This window comes from Trachinotus anak, unplaced genomic scaffold (assembly GCF_046630095.1).
Source record: "Trachinotus anak isolate AG129_WGS33_773 ecotype Australia unplaced genomic scaffold, CSIRO_AGI_Tana_v1 ptg000010l, whole genome shotgun sequence".
Taxonomy (NCBI): Eukaryota; Metazoa; Chordata; class Actinopteri; order Carangiformes; family Carangidae; genus Trachinotus; species Trachinotus anak.
The window spans coordinates 16,090,244-16,111,566 of record NW_027273861.1 but is presented as its reverse complement, the minus strand read 5'-3'; the positions used below and the strand labels follow the sequence as shown (position 1 = coordinate 16,111,566).

The 21,323-nt window shown below is 38.4% G+C and overlaps 2 protein-coding genes across 3 annotated transcripts; one reads left to right on the top strand and one right to left on the bottom strand.

The window, feature by feature from the left end:
- Nucleotides 1–703: 703 nt before the first annotated feature.
- Nucleotides 704–5,103, bottom strand: plaat1 (phospholipase A and acyltransferase 1). Of its 2 annotated transcripts, none has more exons than XM_071487930.1 (5): nt 4,917–5,103; nt 3,058–3,107; nt 2,503–2,641; nt 1,571–1,839; nt 704–895 (listed from the first exon to the last, which is right to left on the bottom strand). In XM_071487930.1, the coding sequence occupies exons 2-5, from the start codon at nt 3,082–3,084 to the stop codon at nt 794–796; spliced, it is 537 nt and encodes a 178-aa protein (XP_071344031.1). In that variant the 5' UTR covers nt 3,085–3,107; nt 4,917–5,103; the 3' UTR covers nt 704–793. The 2 variants fall into 2 exon arrangements, with proteins under 2 accessions (XP_071344031.1, XP_071344030.1); XM_071487929.1 differs by lacking the exon at nt 4,917–5,103 and adding an exon at nt 4,010–4,240.
- Nucleotides 5,104–5,943: 840 nt separating this feature from the next.
- Nucleotides 5,944–18,705, top strand: mfn1b (mitofusin 1b). The gene is made up of 18 exons (XM_071487925.1): nt 5,944–6,085; nt 6,574–6,731; nt 6,950–7,085; nt 7,551–7,713; nt 8,992–9,116; nt 9,284–9,392; nt 10,684–10,791; nt 10,879–11,032; nt 11,359–11,426; nt 13,122–13,243; nt 13,535–13,661; nt 14,214–14,318; nt 14,465–14,567; nt 15,517–15,743; nt 15,872–16,051; nt 16,190–16,386; nt 16,785–16,919; nt 17,602–18,705. Exons 2-18 carry the CDS (start codon nt 6,584–6,586, stop codon nt 17,669–17,671), a joined length of 2,277 nt encoding a protein of 758 aa, XP_071344026.1. The 5' UTR covers nt 5,944–6,085; nt 6,574–6,583; the 3' UTR covers nt 17,672–18,705.
- Nucleotides 18,706–21,323: the final 2,618 nt, after the last annotated feature.

Sequence of the window (21,323 nt, the reverse complement as noted above, 5' to 3'; positions counted from 1 at the left end):
TCTGTGGTAAGAGGTCACTTATGTTTAATTAATGGTACTGAAGTACAGATGAATATTTTAATGTGGAGATGCTTTCTACTGGTTGGCCACTAGATTATACCGATTTGCTTATTTAATATTATACAAACAAATTCATAAAATAGTATTCATTACTGTAATTTAAAGTAGAGCTGCAACAATTAGTGGATCAAAAGCAAATGAATTAGAAATCACCATGATAATCAATGAATCATTGAAGTCATAGAGTTACAATCATTTTTCAAGCAAAGATTCCTGGTTCTAACTCCTTAAGTTATGATTTTGTGTTTTTCTTTTTACTGTTTGTTATATGTGTTAGTAAATTGAATATTCAAAGGTTTTAGTTGGACAAAAAAAACATATGGGCTCTAAGAACTGTGAATGCCATTTTATCACTATTTTTTTAACATTTATAGAGTAAATGATTAATTTACTAATTAAGAAGATAAATGGCAGATTACTCAGCAATGAAAATCATCATTAGTTTGCTTTTTTTTCATTTGGGTTAATGCATCAAAATTTCACACTGACAGGTACCAAGCTTCATAATAAGGAATATTAGTTGTAATTTGTTTAGTATGTGATTATTGTATCACAGAGTCCACTTCAATTTGACCAATAAACACAACTTTAACCATATAGTGTAAACTATATGAGGCAATTTGCTGAATAAATCACACACTGGTTTACTTTTTATCAATGCTTTATTTCACGTATTTTCATTACAGCCGCATGAATGTTGGGAGACAACACCCTTCAGTGAAAAACACAGCTGTCAGAAAGGCCTGTTTCTGGATCGTGTGTTGATCAGGCCCAGGACAGAGAAGGCACTGGCTGCTGCCGTTACCAAACTGATGGCCCCAATGGCCCGTGTAGCCTGTCGAGACAAAGAGAGGCAGAGGAGGTGGACCAATTTTAGGACAACTATAAGGCAATATAGTCAGATAGATAGACAGATCAGATAAAAACATTAAGCTATAATATGATTTCATTGCATTTCCATGGTACGGTACAATTCACAATTAATCAACTTATTAACTGATGTACCTATCAAAAATGTGTCTATTGCATATGAGAGGGGAAAGACACTCACAAGTGTAACTTGGACAGGTCCAAGTCCGGGTAAGATGAGAGAATACACTACATTGTGTTTTTGAGTGAAGTGTCAATTTAAGTAAATAACACATGACCTGGGCTAAGAAAGTGACCATACCTGTCCCCAGAACCAAATGTAATTTGGGAAATAGGGGTAACATCCATGTTTTTGAGTTTAGGGGGTTGATATGTTCCTCTCTATTGCATCCCGCTTAGTTATTTGACTTGTGATAAACAGGTTAATTTTCACAATATTGACCAGGACTCAGGCAAACAAAGCAACCACGCAATGTCAGACAACAAAAGATTTTTCTTTAGGGTAAGGTTTACTTTGAAATAAATTCTGCTTTAAATGTCCTGTTTTGTTCAAAAATTCATGAGTAAAACTTTGACAGTGGTGACATTATGGATTCAAGAAAAGTATGTTGCCCTGATGACACATGGAACAATGACAGACCTGCTCGGACACCCCCTCCCCATAACGCAGAAGGGTAACAAAGTGCTCGCAGTTGCTCCCCAGCAGGTCATAAGACACCTCCTGGCCAATGAGGACTTGCGCTCGCTGGATGATTTCACAGACGGGCAGGGGTGTGTGGTTGTGGTCGTACTTGTTGTTCACACGGTACGAGTCGCTTCCCACCACCTCCTTCAGCAGCTGCATGCGCACCACTGCCTTCCTGCTGAAGACAGACTTCACACTGGACATGGCGGCTGCCTGGCTCTCATCTGCAGAGGAACAGAAGTGCTTTAGTAGGATAACATCAACGCACTTAGTTTTTCTACAGAGTGTAAAAAGGAAATGTTTAAATATGTTTAAATATGTTAGGATCCTGGTCAAATACATGAGCCATACCATTTCCATGTATGTTTATCATTACCCATGACAGATACGGATTAGAAACAAGATGTATCATGACTCCAACATTCATCAACGTTGGACCAGGCATTATGGCCTATGAAGTCTAAATTAAAAATGCTGAAGTTTATACCAATGAAAGAGGGTTAACTATGCAGAAACCAGTTGAAAGTGAAGGACACTACACACAACACCAAAACAAAAAAGGGACATTTACAACACAAAGCTGAACTGAACTGATTTTTTGACTTTCCTCCCAGTCAAAACATAGTAAAGCTGGAAGAGGCCAAATGTTTGATCAGGCTGTGACCTGCAAAAAGGGAAAACTGGGAGCAGCTATCTAAATATAGCCATGCCTCAGGAGGGAAATGCAAGAACACTTTAATATTTTACATTTTACCTTAACTATCATATTTGAATTCAAACTAAGAACTTTGATGCCCCTGACAAATTTGTCAGGATGGTTGGGTAAAGGTGACAACTTTCATGTCAAGTTTTTTCAAATTCAGTCTGGATTGAAGGGTCCTACTGACCAACAGGAGTTAAATTGATGATATAGCCGTCTCCAAGGTACAGAGCCCAGTGCTGATAGGCTGGTCTGAAGATCTCAATGAGGTCACCAGGCTGGGGGTCACCAGAGGGGTCAGGAAGGTCAGGGTCATTAGAGGCCATCTGTGCAGAGAGCGACATAGACACAGGTGTGTATTTAGTTTTATGAAAAATACATAGATGTCCAAGTTGTCTGCAGTTATAAAATATGGCATGAAAGTAAATTTGGTAATATTTGAGGTTAAACTCTTTTAACCTCAAATATTACTCTCAAAATGAAAATTATATCATACTATAGTCAAGAAACATCTGATAAATAATAAATTAAGTTTTTCTTACAAATCCTTGTGAACCTATTATATGTCAAAATTATATAAATGTTACAATTTACAAAAACTTAAGCTGTAAATAGCTCAAACGTGTCCTGTATGGAGGTCAACAGGGTCATTCACACAACATCTACAAATCCACATTCACCCGTCATAAAAACACACACTATCAAAGTGGAAGTCATACTAACAGCCTTTTAGTCAACTTACAGTAGAGTTTCGTTGTTGTTTATCCATCCCACATCATGCTTCCACAAATTCTGAATAGAAAAGAAAACACAGTGTGGATGTTTACATGTCATCTGCTTAAATAAAACTGGAAACCAGTGAATGTGCATCTGACAACTGAGAAATTGAAATATATTTTTGTTTTTCTTACTTGGTTTGTGGTAAGGTCAGACTGAAAAGACAAAATAACTAAATTCCCAGAGAAAGAGAATGCTAAATAGGATTTTACACAAAGTAAAGGTCACCCATACATACACACACAGACAATACACACTAGCTCACACACAGACAATACACACATAAGCCGTTGTGTCACCTACGCTGCCACAATAGCACCAACACAATGGGGAAGCTGACAGAAAAATAGTTTGAGCCCAGGTTATTTCACATTGAAAAAAAAAATTTAGATTTATATTTTTTAAAAATCAGCCAACATAATTGTTTAAATGATTAAAATTTCAAGATTTCCACTCAGGTCCACAGAGACAAAGAGTTTAGTTGCATCAAAATTACATGTGGCTGGGATGAAATCTATATCTGCCCAGGAGAGCAGTTAGTATATCCATCTCATCATTAATGTAAGATGCTGAAGCCAAGCTGCTGATAAAAGAAAGACACCTATTATTTTACTGAACCATTAAGATTAGTATGTGGTCACTAATGCAAAAACATACATTTTCACTTAATTATATGGAAACTGTGCAATACTGTTACCATACTAAAAACTAAAAACATACTGTTAATAAATATATATAAACATTCTATAGGATAATATAGAAATACCATATGAAATAACAAAGCATCATAGACACCTAAAGTTTTGTTGTAATGTTATAGCATCACTATAGTGATTTTATTAAGGCTAAGAAGTGAATTCATATCAAAGGCCCCAACAGCCAACAACACAGCAAATGCATACAGGGGTAATACTTACTCAAACACCAGCAGCTTTTTCTTCCTAACCATTTTAATTCTCCATCATAAATCCGCACATATTCATAAAAAAATCCATCAAGAAAAGAGAAAGAGAACAAAATTGATTCCAAGTTTCTGAGGTGACGAGCGGTTTTCAAATATCCCAAAGCCAAACAGAGGCTGGAGGTCCTGGTGGAGGTGTTTCAGTGTCTGCTGCTCTGACTGATGTCGATTTGCCACAGTTGCTACGGTCACACACACATATACACACAGAGAGGCATTTCCTCTCTGGCATTGTCCCATTCACTGGCTGCTCTTCTGAATAACAGTCATTGTGGGCTTACAAAGGCAACACATACGTGACTTGTTTCAGTTACATGCTGTCTGTCTGTATAGAGAGGTAACATTAGTGTATCAGCTCATGTACATGTATACTCCCCATTGCAACTTGCAACAGTTGCTACGGTTTCTTTAACATTTAAGATGTGACTGCAATTATTTTTGCATGAGGTTTCTACAGAAAGTTTAAAAAAAACCCTCTGTAATCTAGTTTGTTAAAAGATGTCTTTCACAATACTGACAGTCCAGGTGGCACAACACTTCACACCCAGATAGGCTCCAGTCCCCTCAAACCCTACACAAGATAAACAGGTATAGATAACGGATGGATAGGTGGTTAGTATCTGTAACATATCTGCCATAGGCTAAAGTTTTCATAAAGCCAAACACTCGGCTCCTCAAAGAATATTTCAAGATAACAGTGAGTTTGACAGTCACAAATAATTGTTGTTGGTATGTATAATTAATTTCAGTGAAAGTGAAAGTAAAATTTCTGGCTTCCACAACAGAACATGAATCAAACTCAAAAATCCAACATGAGCTATTTAAAAAAAACTCAAGGTGAAACTTTTGCACAGCCTCCTTACCTGAACACCTCTGTAAAATCTGAGGCTAGATCTTAAACATCCTGTGTTCAAGACATCCCAAAAAATATCTTTGAACTTGAAGTGACCTAGAAACTGATGATTATTAAATTAAGAATAGGAAGACAGATGGCTACAAAAACATTTGCAAACTGTGATATCTGGCAGAGGACTGAAATGTAGATGTACCATAAGTAATTCCTGGAATTGTTTACCATGCTTTTCATACAGTAAACCAGTCTTGTGCATAGCTATTTATACCATTGGTGTTATTAACTGGGCTTGTACCTCAGGTACAGTAAAGGAGATGCCAGGGGTTGGATGCATTCTTTGGTCACTGATTGGACGCTGCCAGTTAACCTTTTCGTCACTTGTCTCCGCCCCCCTGTCATAATGAAATTGTCACTTTGTCAATAGCTACAGTTAACCTGAACAGAGCAGGAGGTTTGTTTCAAAATAAAATAAAAAAGAAACAGGTGCGTGTAGGTGGACTGTGTAGAAAATTATACAAATTTTCTGTCTGAAGAAAATCTTTATGCTATCTTTTATTTTCTACTTTGCTGTTTTGTTTTGAGTAATTGTCTTTATTGATACTGGTTTTCTTTATTTAACAGAAGAACACTTAGCACATTTATTTTGTGAGGCAGGTGCGTAAAAGCAGGATGAATGGATCCGAAGCATGGACTGTATGATCCGAAATAGCAATTAAAAAATCCTGTACACTGTCTGACGTATCTGATAATAAACAATTTATTTGCACCGTTTCGGTGCTACACCTTCTCCAAAAAGTCTTAATAATAATATTAATAGCCAGCCTAATGTTAAATCAAAACCACAAGCAGAGTTGAATCAGTTGAGTTATAAAGATAACGACCACAGGTATTTAAAACATTGCAAGTCCGCAGGAGCCTAATTCAAATCTTATCCAAATACATTTAAATGCTTGTCCTTGTGACATGATAGCGAACATGATTTTATTTTGAAATTTGTTCCGGAAGCTTACTTCTTATAGTAACTAGCCTGACAGCGGCGCCGCTAAAGGATACAAACAGAAGGTTAGCCAAGCTGACGGCAAGTAATCCATCAGCGGGGAAAGGGATACTGTGCTTTGTCGCCGCGGGTCTGTTTTGTTTGTGTTATGAGAAGAGGACACTGGCTGTCGTAGGACTGTGGTAAGGAAATAATACCGCGAATTATATATGCTGCTAATGCTAGCTTGCTACCGCGAAGCCGCTTGTAACGTTGGTTAGCTTAATCTGTTAGCTTGCCCGACAGCACCATGCGTCCGCTCGATTATCTTAAGAATTTCGCATATTAGTCATAGATAGTTGGGAAAATACAAACATATGTATCTTTTGTTATGTATGCCATTTAGATATTGTGGGTAATTCTCGTGTCTTTTGCTAACTTCTGATATGTCTTCACAACCGTTAGGTAACTTAGCTAATGTATTGAACTCAGCACTCAGCTTTCCTGTAATTTAAAAGTTGCCCAAAAAGTTGTGCAACTGCAGTTTCATAATAAACCTAAGCCACCCAGCTTGACCTAAACAATATTACGTATTAACAGAAGTCACTTATTATGACTGTCATGTTGAATGTAATGTCCATGTCTACTGACATAGCTCTCTTTGCCCTTTTTGACCCTCTCTTGTCTTCAGATTGAGCACCATGGCTGCAGCCCCTCAACTCCGACGGACAGATTCAGCCCGGGGGGAGTTTTCCCCTCTGAAGCACTTTGTTGTAGCCAAGAAGAAGATAAGCGATGTGTTTGAGCAACTACTTAATTATGTGAAGGAGACTTCAGAGTTTGTAGAAGGTGAGAGAGTTTGGTCAATTAGTACCTGTATGTAATGTTTAATTTATTGTGAAATCATTATAATAAAATTATTATAACACTATGACAGCAGCAAAATGCTTTTCTGAAAAGAAAAAAAAAAGACACCTTTCTCATTTGTCAGACACCTCTGGCAGTCTGAATGGATGATAGAGGAGGTGTTGTATTTCTCTCATATGGTATGACTGTTGGGTCAACAGAAACCTGTGGAAATAAAGCTTTGGAGAACATAGCAAGTCAGGATCAAAAGTTGGAGATTCAGGCCTATGCTGGCAAACTTGCGGTCATTAAGGAGGTGCTCGCCCGCAGGCACATGAAAGTGGCCTTTTTTGGCAGGTAAGTACATCTATACACACATTTTTGTGTATAGAATATTGTGTAAAAAAAATATAATCTTTAAATCTTTTTCTGAGGTGATTGTCAAACCGTCTTTTTGGTAAGAGCTGCCTTTATAGACACGTCATTTGTGTTAGTTAATCTGGTCCCTCAAAATATTATTCACGTGGCTGTTGCTTTCACTTTTATTTTTGAAATAAGAGGGTGTGTTGGAGAAAACCTGAGAGATTTCATACGCATGTCTAATCCAGCAATGAGCTGACGAGTCAGTGCAGGCAACAAAATGCATTGAGAATATTTTACTGATACTTAACTCAGTCTGTAGCTGCTCTGTTGTATTTCTTAAACTGTTAAACAACAACATTACACCTGAGGCCAGGTCATTTGTTCACAAGTTGTAGGAAGTATATTGATGTATTGATGTTGTCTCCATGTGTAGTCAATGACTGTTTTGTTTGTTCTTAGGACCAGTAATGGTAAAAGCACAGTGATCAATGCTATGCTGAGGGACCGTGTGCTGCCCAGTGGTATTGGCCACACCACTAACTGCTTCCTGAGTGTGGAGGGCACAGATGATGACAAGGCTTACCTCAAGACGGAGGGCTCAGATGAGGAGAAGAGCATCAAGGTCAGTGATTATTTTGACAGTCATTTTGCTTAATTAGCACAACTGTTTTTTTCCAAGCTTTGCCTCCTATTCACACACAATATTTATGCTTTTACCTGGCAGCTGAAAACTATTGGGCACCCCTATAGATTGGTTCAGGACAAGATTTAACACAACCACATGCACTAGAATCCTGCCATGTCCACTAATCAGACCATCTGTTGCCTTTTAATCAGTTGTCACCCAATTACACTGATACTGTATCTTTGGGGTTATGTTGTGTACTTCTTAAGTTTTGTTGTACTCAAATGGGTCACATGGCTGGGGATAAAAACTGATTAGGTGTATTCCTCACCCAGATAATGGAGCCAAGCATGTGTCAGAGTTCTGGTTCCTCAACAGGTTGGATTAATATTTGGTTTTAGTAATTAATATTTGGTATGCTATGTTATTTTTTTGAGAGAATATAGTCAACACATGTGAACTGAGCAAATGTTACTTAAACCTGCAGACCTAGAGATCTTTGAAGTGTGACAGGTATGCAGGATGTTTACCATGGTGTCAGGTGTCTGAAATTAAAGCCTGGTGAACCCACTTTACTCTCTCTCCACTGTAACCCTCTGAACTGAGTAAAGTTGACATGGGTTGCACAGAGCATGAGCAGTTTAATAAGTTCTTTTCTGTGGTTTTCTATTGTCCTCGTGTATTTTCTAAGTCAGTGTATTGCTTCACTGTCTACATTGCCAGAAATTCATGTGGGTTTTCTAGTGACATGAACTTTAATTGACGTCAGTACAGTTTAAATAAAACCTTAATCTGAAAGGATACTGTAGGAATACTGGTAGTGTAATATTTTTGACACAAAAGTTACCTGATCACATCTTACTGTTACCTCACTGGCTGTTAAATCATTTTTAGTTTTTACAAACTCTGCATTTGAGTGTTAAACATGAAATAATTAAGTTGACAGTCCAATATACATGTTAAAAATATTGAAGGGAAAAAAAAGTTTTTGACAAAACTTTTTCCCTAATTGAAAAATATTAAATGAACAGCTTTGCGCTCTAGTTTTCTCCAGGGCCCAACCAACCATGGACTGAGATAAAATAAATAATAATAATATAGAATGTTTCAATGTTTGGAAAACTTTTATTGCTTTGACAGAAGGCAATGTTTATTTATTGGATATTCATTACCTCAGTAGTAATATAACAGTGATGGTTGCAAAAAGCTTTTACATTAAAAAGAAGTCATTACATTCACATTTGTGACATCAGTCTGTTGACTATCCCTCTGCAGACTGTAAACCAGCTGGCACATGCACTCCACATGGATGAGAGTCTAGACGCCGGCTGTCTCGTACGTGTCTTCTGGCCAAAGACCAAGTGTGCTCTGCTTCGAGACGACCTGGTGCTTGTAGACAGGTCTGGAAATTCTTTATAAATTCCAAAATATAAATTATGTACTTTCCAGGTCTTTAAAAAAAGTTTGGTTAAAAGTACATTAACATGTACAGAAATTCAGTCCAGATGGGCATATTATTTCATGTGATGATGTGATGTATTTGAACTTTTAATCTTCCACTCATTAGCCCGGGGACAGATGTCACATCACAGCTGGACAGCTGGATTGACAAGTTTTGCCTGGATGCTGATGTCTTTGTGCTGGTGGCCAACTCTGAATCCACTCTCATGAACACGGTAATATGTCTCAGCCACACAAAGCTCATGTTTGTCCTGTGGAATTTACATTATGTGTTGGCATTTGGATGTTCATTGTTGTCTTTAATGTCATTAATGCTGACATTACACTTGCATTTTAATACACAGAGTTCAGTCATTATTGACTGTCAGTGAATAAGCTAAGAATTGAGCTAAGAATGAGCTAGATGTCCTCCTTCTCTGAACTGCCCATTCCCATTATGGCTTCATATGATCTGTGTAGTCAGTGTTGACTGTTTGAGATTGGTGTCCTTACCATGAATGGGTACACTGGTTAAAGCCCCACTGTAGTTTTGTTTGTGTGATATTTTTATCCCATTTTGTCTGACCTGTAACTTACTGATCTTTTGTTTTAGAGAAATATAAAATCAGTGTGTAGCTCTTTTAATCTTTGTGATTTATTTATATTTGGACGAGAGAATGACTCTTTTTCCATTTTAGGGCTGTTAAGTGTGTGGATAGTTCAGATGAGGTCAATCCTCTGATTAGATGTTGCAATTTCTGCTCCCGTAGCTGATAATCACCAGATACTCCTTCAATTGTCTCTTGGTGTCCACTCAAGGTGATGATAGTACAATAATATGATCACTTAAACTGTTGTAACTAATAACAACACACCACAATTACAAGTAAGTTTTCAGTTACTAGTCCCTACAAGTCACTTATACTAAAGGGACCAGTGTGGGTGTTTTCTATGCTGAGCTGATTACAGAGCAGAGAATGCGGGTGCCTGTGTTTATATCCAGCCACACACAAGGCCCCACTCTTGTTTCTGTCTGCTCAGGCATTCATACAATGTGAAGCTGGGCACACAGTCAATCACAGAGCTCCTTAACCCAGCAGCAGTTCGTAAAGGGAACCAAAACACACATTCTCCTCTGGGTTATTCAATGGAAATAAACCTAAGCATTATGTAAGTAATGTAAGTAGAAGAAATGTGTCACATGTCAGTCAGAGCCTGGATTCTGGCTGGGTGTGCAAACCATGAACATTTTTTAATCCATGTAACAACACCAGCTTTGCTGAAATCAATGTTTCTGTGTCCAGACACTGGATGTGCAGCACATACATCCATTGTTGGTACTGAATTTGAATCAATGATGAATTAAGTTCTATAATTTGTATTGTGTCAAAACTAACATATATTTTGACTTAATTGAAAATTAGGAAAAAAATGGAAAATTTAAGTTTTAAATGACAGTTTTTATCCTTTAAACAGTAACATGAGTGACATTTTGTATTCTTCTCTCTTCACTCCTCCACCTTCTAGGAAAAGCACTTTTTTCACAAAGTGAATGAACGTCTGTCAAAGCCAAACATCTTCATCCTCAACAACCGCTGGGACGCTTCTGCAAATGAACCAGAATACATGGAGGATGTGAGTCAGCCTCCTATATCTGTCTCATGTCGGAAACAAAAACATTTAATCGTTACATAATGCTGTATGTCACACCTTTCCCTCCAGGTGAGGAAGCAACACACAGACCGCTGTGTCAACTTCCTGGTGGAGGAGTTGAAGGTTGTGGATCGTGAGCAGGCACCCAACCGCATTTTCTTTGTCTCGGCCAAAGAGGTGCTCAACTCTCGCATGCAGCGTGCACAGGGTATGCCCGAAACAGGTGAGGAAAGAAAAACAGATGATGCTCGATCTGTGTGTTCAAGGAACAACATGGAGAAACAGTGTTTTATTTATTTACTTATTTATTTTTTAAATTGTTCTTAACATATTATTGTGTAAAAGATTAAACAGCATTTGTGTTACAAAAGAGTAACAAGAACAAGAGTAGTGATTACAATGATAAAAAATAACCAAAAGTGATATTAGAAAAAGAATAAAGTAGGATAAGGGCCATACAGTTGTTGATGCAAATTGTGTAATTTGTATTTTTGCATGGATGTGAAGTATTTTGCATTTTATATATAATGTGTTTATTTCATCCAACAGGTGGAGCTCTGGCTGAGGGCTTCCAGGAGAGACTGAAGGAGTTTCAGAGCTTTGAGAGGAGGTTTGAGGTGTGTGTGTGTGTGTGTGTGTGTGTGTGCGCGCGCGTGTGTGTGCATGTGTGCGTGTGTGTGTGTGTGCATGTGTGCGTGTATCTATCAATGTGTCCTCCATGTCTTCCAATAATTTTATTCACACTTCTTAACACAAAATCTCTGTCCCTTGAAGAAAATTAAGCAATCATTTTGCCATCCATTTGAATTGACACTAATACTGTATACTTGCTACCAGAACAACATCTCAACAGGTAGAGCCTGAGGTGTAATCAGTGTATAGGTGAATCAAGTCAGAAAGTGCAGCTTACATGGATGGAAAGGTCCAGCTGATAAACACTGCGGTTGGTGTATCATCAAGAGCTAAGCAAAGCTCAATGTCCGGTTGCTGCTGGTTAGAATGAGTTACTACGGGAGAGAATAGGGGAAATCATTATTATGAGAAGTGAGGTTATTTATTCATTCATTCAGACCGGGAGATACAAACAGTGGCTGCTTTATCAGGCTGTGAACTGGAGCTTACTTTATTGTTTCAGCTACACAATCTCCTCAGGTATTTGACAAACTCTTGCCCAGTGAAAGTGTTCATCTCTGCTCATGTTTGTCAAAGCTTCTGTTTAAAGTTATTGTTCAGAAGTTGATTACGATGAGCAGCAACCAGTGTCACTCTCCTCACAGTGAGCACTAAGCTGACCACTCAACTACTGGAACCTTACATACTTACTGGTTAGGTTTCACCACCAACCGCACATTTTCAGGTTGGCATCCTCAAGGCCAACCAGACCAATCACTGTGCCTTTTCCATCAACTTTGCGTCGTCATTGCTGAAGTCTAGATTCACTTGGGCGAGGACATCCATTTGTTTTTGTTCTACTTTGATTTTGTTCTGTCAGAACAGTATTGATTGTTGAGATTTATTTTGTGTTTCTGTGTTTTGTTGAATCTTGTTCAGATGTTTTACTTTTAAATAGGAGAAAGTGAACTTGTCCATACAAGGAGAAAGTTTGGATAATACCTAAACACCTACAGTGGATTAAAGAGTAGAATAGTGAACTACCACCATGACAGACAACTGATAATGTGGATCATAAGGAGTTGAGAAATGCTTGAGAAGGAAATGATTACATAGGCACTGTTAGTTAATGTGAAATTTTTAACCCTTCAAAAGCTTTTAAGAATCCAGTTAATTAGCACAGAACTGACTGAATGCAGGCATTTATAAAAGAACAACCCTCAAGATGCCTTGAGCATGGGATGATATTTGATTTCATTGATTTATTTGCACACAGAGAAACCCACAGAGAGCTTATGTTAAACCTCACCTCACCTCACCTCAACATAGAAAAAAAATGTAGATTGTATAATTTATTCCAAAGCAATGGGATATTCCTACTTTTAAACATTACAAACATTTTTTTATTTTCCTTCACTTGCATTCTTGGTTGAACTCATTTCATATGTTTTTATGATTTTGCTGTGGCTTAACCAGCACATTACTGTGACTTTATAAACTGTGGACTGCGGGACGCAAGATACACACGCTGCTGCTGTCATTTTCACATCTGAGTTTCCATTTCTGTTCTTCTCCTAAGTTAAAAGTAGCAGGTGTCTATCTTGTTCTCTGTTTGTCCCTGGTAGTGTGCAAATTCATGCACCCTATCCAGCAGCAGCCCCGATAACTGTCACAGTAACTTGTGTATTATGGCCTCGCAGGAGTGTATCTCGCAGTCAGCAGTGAAAACAAAGTTTGAGCAGCACACTATCAGGGCCAAGCAGATCACAGAAAAAGTCAAGAGCATCATGGACGCCATCCACATCGAGGCAGCGGAGAAGAGGTGAGTTTCTTGCTCTGTACATTTCTGTCTCATCTACTTTTGTAGTTGGAAGTGTCTAACTATAGAAATCTGATTTTACTGATAATGTCATGCTGATATTGTCTTCTTTTGTCAATGCCTTGAAGGGGTTTTTGAGGTAAACTATAACTGCTGAGAAAATAAATATAAGATACTATAAGTTGGACATATGGCACAAAATTAAGATGCTATAAGATAAGATTAAGATACTATGTTCTATGACTCTCAGTGTCATTGGTGACATTATGTCCTGTTGGTGGGGTGGGGCTTCAGAGTGGCAGCACTGGAGGACAGAGAGTATCAGATGGACCGGCTGGAGTTTGTCAAGAATCAGCTCAACTTGCTGGTGGATGATATCAAGAAAAAGATCAAAGCCATAAGTGAAGACGTGGAATCCAAGGTAACATAGACAATGACACTTAACATGCAGAAAATGTCATTTCTGTGTTACAGCTCGTGTATCTAGATGTATACAGCAGCCCCCGTATTCTAGCTATATGATTCGTGGTGGGTTTCAGCTGTCAACAGCGCGGCAGAGCTGTGGCTTTATGCTCTTCTTAAACTCTGATCCGTTTTACAGAAGTTATTAACTGGGACCTGCTGACATTAAAACATGAGTCAATCTAATGATCAAGAGTACTTTTTTTTTTCACACACACCCTCCAGAATATGACTGATTAAGATCTTTTACTCTGTTTTTCTCAACTTGTAGCAACTCTGTTTCTGGCAATGTGTTGCACCATCACCTATAACAGTTATAATAGTTAGCTATATAGTTGTCTTACTAGTAGATGTTCAGTCAGAAATGACCAATACATGGTCCTTTTAGCTTGCTTGAGCCCTTTAGTGCTGCTGGAGGTACTTTGAGTAGGACACAGGGGGCGTGGTTGTTCTTGTGCTGGAGCACTGCAGGAGACTGGTGACTCTGGCTTAAATCTTGTGATTTGTCCAGGTGTCCAGCGCAATGGGGGAGGAGATTTGCCGTCTCCACGTAATTGTTGATGAGTTCGCAGCTGACTTCCACCCCTCACCTCATGTCCTCAAGATCTACAAGTCTGTAAGTAGAGGCAGAGATTAATTATTCCTGATCACACCTTTCCTGTGTAATAATATAATGTGCACTGAATTACCAGGCAGCTGTGTCAGTTTAGTGCTCTTAAACTAGAAGACAGTGTGACCTCTAACCCCTGTTGGTGTTGGCAGGAGCTGCTTTCTCATGTGGAGGAGGGGATGGGCAAGAACCTGGCCTTCCGCTGCTCCGACGCTGTGAACGCCTCTGTCCAGTCCTCTCAAAGTTATATGATAGGTAATCTAACTGCAGCGTGTTCCAAAATCATTAGAACGCCTTATTGTTACTTTGAGTAGTATGTTTTAGTTGTCTGTGAGAACAAATCAAATTCATGCTTGTACCTTGGCCTGTAGCCTTTGGACTCACCCACTCTGTGTCATCAGGACTGACTTTGCTAAACAGACAGGTTGGCTTAATTTATCTAACCCAAAAATGATCATAATAATTATGATAAAAATGATTAAAAAAAAAAAGTTGTAGTATAAAATGATGCCACATCTTTTAATCAATGAGCTGGTAGAGGGGCAGTTCCTCAAACCTTTCCTTGCATAACATGGCTTAGAAGAAAATCATAGATAATGACCTCAGTCCATTCCACCGTTGTGTTTTTTTTTTTTTTTTTTTTTTTCACTCAACCAGTCTGGTGCTAAACTTAGTCAAAACCTTTTGGCTATGATCTGTAACACCCAGCTCCCTGCTATATTTACCCTCCTCACTGAATGCTATCATCCCATGCCCCATTATGCTAAATGCGTCACTGTGTCAGGCTCGCATGCAAGCTGTGCTCAGTGGCAGTGATGTTGAAAAGGTGTTAATGTGCCCTCTGATGAAAAGGCTTCAGGTGCTGTTACATAATTGTGGTGTGACTTTTTTTTTTTTTTCTTTTTTTTTTTTTAAAAATCCCTTAAGGAGAGTTAAAGAAAAGCAGGGATATTCAAATGATGTTCAAAGATGTACCTTATAGACTACCTTGTGTTGTTACTTTGTCCCCCCTAGTGCCCAGAAAAATGTAAAATGTACCAAAAGTGAAAGGTACTAATTTTGAAGAATAGTTCCTTAAAGTGTTCTTCTTTTCTCTTGTGCGTCAATGCATGTTTAAAATACAAATACAAACTAGCAGCAAATGTTCCCATGACTGCTGTTTGTTCCTTATGTAGTTTTCATTCTCCATATTTCCTCTCTCCAGAAAGCATGCTCCCTCTGCTTCCTTCTACGGTCAAGAGCCAAGTAAACATGCTGGTACCCAGCAGGAAGTTTGACCTGAGTTACGACCTAAACTGCGCCACACTCTGTAGTGACTTCCAGGAGAACATTGAGTTTCAGTTTTCATTGGGCTGGACAGCGCTAGTCCACCGTTTCCTGGGAGCTGACAATGCTCAGAGAGCGCTCAGACTGATGGACCAGAACTTCCAGGTACGGACTGGAGAGACTGTGAGATGGTAATGCTCTTGGACAAACCTTAATTCATAATTGATGTGGCCAATTTCATTCAAAACAGTGAAGAATGTCAGATTTTTGATAAATAGCTTGTCATTACTCAGGCCTCTCGACCAGCACTGCCCCCGGCCCGCACACCCTCCTCAGGACCCCCCTCCACCATATCTCAGCCCAACCATGAGACAGCCCTCATGACCCAGGAGGACCTGATGGTAGCCATGGCAACCAATGTGGCTTCCCTCACCTCCCGCACTTCAATGAGTGTTATCATCGTTGGAGGAGTGGTACGTTGTTTCCATAATTGTTTGTACCTGGAGCATACATATACTTGCCCCTAAAGAACATCTGTGTTAACGGGACTGAGCCGTGTTTTAACCAGGGAGAGAGCTAAACCAGCCTCTGTCTGTTTTGTTTTTTTCAAGGTGTGGAGAACAGTTGGCTGGAGGCTGATTGCCCTGTCAGCCTCACTATATGGTTTGTTGTACCTGTACGAGAGACTCACCTGGACCACAAAAGCAAAGGAGCGAGCTCTGAAGCGGCAGTTTGTGGACTATGCAACAGAGAAGCTGCAGCTCATTGTCAGCTTCACTAGTAGTAACTGCAGCCACCAGGTCCAACAGTAAGTCCTGATAAAGTACCATTAATGCCATTGGATGGTAGAACAAACTAGATAGAGAAATAGTGTGCACATGTATACAGCATGTAACAGTAACAGTAAGTAAGATGATAACTGTGGTTCAATTTAAGATGACTTTCTGGCATTTCTTTCAGTCTGTTTTAATCCTTTAACATGCTGCGCAATCATAATGTTTTAAGTTGACATCAAATGCTTGTTTCTCTGAACCCTTCCTCAATTTCCCTCAGTGGTATTTAACCTACTGACAAAGCCTGACTCCCCATAACATTCCTAATTTACACACAAACACACACACACTCCCAGGTGCTCCACCCAGCCTTCCCCTCTGTAGAAGGGCTAAATAAATAAGCAGTGCGACGCTGTGCCCTCTGTGTTGCCAGGGAGATGGCTACGACCTTTGCTCGGCTCTGTCAGCAGGTGGACCAGACGCAGAAAGAGCTGGAGGCAGAAATCCGCCAACTGACAGCCAAGATAGATCAGCTGGAGACCGTCCAGAGCTGCTCCAAGAGCCTGCGGTTTGTCCGGCTCCTTGTCTTATTGAGGGCAACATTGAAGGGTGGAGAAGTGGTGGGAGAGAGTAGAAGAAGTGGAAAATTCTAGTCTGGAGAAAATGAATATACTAAATGATATGAATGATGCTACAAAAACAACAAAAAATTTCAAGACCTTGAAACATTCAAACTTATCAGACCTGCTTTAGAACTTTTTCCAACCTAAACTTGCAGCACAGCCATACCGTCAGCAGTCAGTCAGTTTAAGAAGCAATTTTAAAATTCATCTCTACATAAACAATTGTCATAAGATGATGTAGCTGTGTCTATTATTGCACTTGTTAGCAAACCTGAAAATACTATCACCAATTGAGCAGCTTTTCATGGTTTCTTGTGTATTAATTAACATATTTGCACCTGTTATGTCCAGACAACTTTCACTGTTATTATTAGTAAATAAATTTCAATGACATCACATATCTCCCAGCATAACTCTACCCAAGTTCTACCTGACTAGATGTCTAATCAGACAGGCTAATTGTAGGGCATGTAAAACAACTGTAAAACAGCTGTAAAACAGCGAACAGTTCTGGAAATGTTGCATGAACAGTCACGAATAAGTTAGATAACAAAACAGGAAGCTTTACTTGACATGTGGTTTGGATGAACTTGGCCCTAATTTGATGCATGTTTGTTTCCTCTGCAGACATAAAGCCACAGAGCTGGAGAAGCAGTTGGAGGCATTCACGCACCAGTACCTGCAACCTCAGCAGTGATGATTCTCCTCCTCATCACTCCACACTTTGTTTCACGTGCAGCCAGTCATTCCTCAGTTTGGCGCCACCTCCTCACCCACTCCAAACCACAGTTTCTGTGTGGGCAGTAGTGCTGAAAACATTAGTTGATTAGTCGATTAAAACAGTTAGACTATATTTATTTTCTTTTTCTTTTTTTTTGTCAGATCAAATATTCAATTTGAAAACAGTTTCTGGTAACTTTTCAAAGCCATTTAGTTTGTTTTTTTATTGTTTGTTTTTTTTTGTGTAGATTTGTATTTTGTAGATCAATTTATCAAAAAAAAAAAAAAAAAAGATTTATCAATAATGAAAACAATCTGTAGTTCCACTCTTAGTGGACAGAGAAGAGTGAAGCCACAGACATGACCGTATTATCCCCTCCTCCTCAGCCAGCCAGGTGCTTCAGGTGCTTGAATAACAGCAGTGAACAAACTGTAAAACAAAACTGCCTGTAACAAGAACTTGGGACTCATGGTGTGCAAAGACGCTCCACAAAGAGGCGATAGAATCTCGGTCGGCGTGAAGGTTGCATACCGGTCGGGTGCTATATTTTGACACTAACGTGCTTCAAACTGTGAATATGCCTTTTTTGACTAACTTTTGTGGAGCAAATGAAGTTTGTGTGTCTGTAAGATTGTACATCGTATCTGTTCAGGCAGTGATCTACTGTATTGTAGCAACAAAAAATAAATATATTTAATAATGAAAGGAAACAGATTCGTTTTTCTGAATTAGAAGGACACGGTAAAGTACATTCGCTGAGAGAAATCATTTGCAAGGCTTGTCTTTAAAATGCTGTAGGTTCATGTTCTATTTTCTAACAACCCAAACTGTATAGATAAATAGCTTTGGATAAACCTCATATTTTATAATATCCTATTTTATTTATATCTATTAGACTTATAATGACAATTATATAAGTCTGCACTTTGTAAAATTGCCCTCTTTTTTTGAATGTGTGTTGAAATACCTCCAGAATTGCCTGACTGTATTAAATCTGCCACAATCTAAAACAGACTTCTGTGTTTATTTTCAGAACTATGCGTTCAAGCTGCACAGTGAAGTTTGTGGGTTCCTGATTTATTTGTACTGTGCAGTAGGACCTCGATGTAAAAAATATGGTGTTGAGATCTCTGAGTTTGTACACTTTAGTACAGATTCAGATAATAATCTTCCACTAGATTCAGAAGAAGAGTTGTGCTCATAGTGCATCTGGCACCTGCAACATTTAGGAATGCTTGCATCAGTATTTCATTTAACATGCAACAAATAAAATGACACAATAACAATAGCAGTTGTGACATAGTAATAAAACAATTCAGCTGTAGAGCTTCATAGATAGTGTGGAGTCGATCATCATTTCACACAACAGGTAATAAAACCATACCAAGGTCTTATGTAAGGATTTGATACAATAAGTAAATAAATCTACACTTAAAAACAAAAGACACGTAGGATTGCTAGCAGCAGTATACACTCCACTGAGTGCCACTCTAGTTCCCTTTTAAATAACTTTTTTGTCTTCTAATTTAATTTTTTTTTTTTTTTTTCACACTTGTCCCACAGGTCAATATTATTACTAAAGTGAACCACTGTTGGATATTAAATATTCAAACATAAAGTTCAGTTCATATAGTTAGGCTTTTGATTTTTAAAGCAAACAAGTTTATTTTTTATTTTTATGTCTCACACTTCAGCATCAGAAATTAGTCTGTTAATTAACTGTAAAAATAGTCGCTTATCCAGAGTGAACTATTCTTCCAAGGAGCAGAGGCAGAAACTAGAAGATGATTTATGGTTTAAAAATTAAGTGCCAAAAACAGAACTAATGTGAGTCCATTTTCTCCTCAAATGATTCTTGTTTTTGAATGAAATTTCTCTAGTTTCAACCTAATGCACTACAAAACTAACTGCTTGTTTAAACATTTATATGAAAGGGTAAATACCATATTCTTTACATATACAATTTTTTGTTAAGAAAATCAGCCAGGATTTACAGTCTTGGTTAAAAGCTTTTTTTATTGGTTACAATAACTCATGGCAACATATCAGTATCACCAAGCCACTGTACAAATACAAAAAAAAGGTCTGGTGTGAAAAAGACTATAAAAATTATTCCATAACAAGTGATTATAATTCCACACAATAGCACTGTAAGAGAATTATCATGGCACCAAGTCCCTGGTCTTTACTGGCTTAAAACATAAAACAATAAATTAAACAAAATAAAAAATGTCAGAACAGTAGGTCGTAGAGTCAAAGGGCAGTGCATTATTTTGTGATGGTGCTGTGGTCATGTGATGCAACTAATTCAAGTGGTGGGGTGTAAGAAGAACTTTATTTCCTCCTATAGTGACTGTTTATCAGAAAAAATCTAACCATTTTTTCATATTCAAATGTTAAATTTGAGGTTCATGCAAATACAGTCTTAAAAACACTGCCTGAACTTGTGTCACAATTGCTCTTTAGATGTTAGGTGTTGGCACTGTGGGTGGCAATGACCAAAATAGCCGATAATACTACTCCCAAACATGCTGGACGTTACTACTCCAGGGATTAAAATATGTCACAGGTTTAGGTTCTGGTACTTCAGACCTTGAATGCATCAAGTGTTGACATTTTGTAACACCAGAGAAGGTCCACATGAGTGAACTGGGGGGGGGGGGGTCTGCAGGTAAATACAACAGTAATGTGAAAATATATGAAGTCAAGCACCTTTTTGGATTAATGAGTCTGCTGCACTATAGATGAATGAACTGCACAGGCACATACAAGTGTTAACTTACTATTCAAAGTTCCAGCTGCTAATTCTGCTGAATAACACACAGTGAGGAAATGGCTGCCTGCTTAATATCGCTGTCAGTAAAACAGACGATCCCCTTTTTCACCTGGTAAGGGCTATGGTGTTTTTTTTAAAATACATTTTCATTTCAGTTCATGATGGAATATGAAAGTGAAAACGGGGTGGGTTTAGAGGAATAGTTTGACATCATGGGAAACTTATTTTTCTTAACTTCATATGACTCATTTCTGTCTGTTAAACATACTGCTAGCTACCTTAGCTTAGCACAAAGACTGGAAACTGGGGAAATAGCTAGCTTAGCCCTTTCAAGCACCAACAAAAACTGGATGCGAGATCTAGAACTCACTAATTAGAATATTAATAATACATTAAGCTATGTATGATTGTTTAATATGTGCAAAAAAATGTAAGTGTAAAAAAGGTAATTTTCCCTTTAATGAATGGAGGAGCGTTATTTCCTGGACCAGTTGCCAAGCAACCAACAGAGACTCCTGTTCCTGACAAAGTCAAGGCTGCCACTTATACTTTTTCCATACATAAAATTAGCTTTTTCTTTAATGGGTTTGTAAAAATGAATTTAATTTATTTGGAAGGTTTTTTATAATTTCAAAGTCAAGCTACATAGCTACTGTACTTTAAAGTTAGACCCCTCAGTGTCCAATTGCAGCAGTGTGTGTCAAATCTGAACACACAGACACATATTTGAGATACAGTGTGACTAACACTTCACGTGGATGTTATTGTCTCCGATGTCCATCCCCAATAATCATCCATTAACATGCTTCGAAATCATTGCAAAAAGATGCTTCAGAACTTGCCTGAGAATCA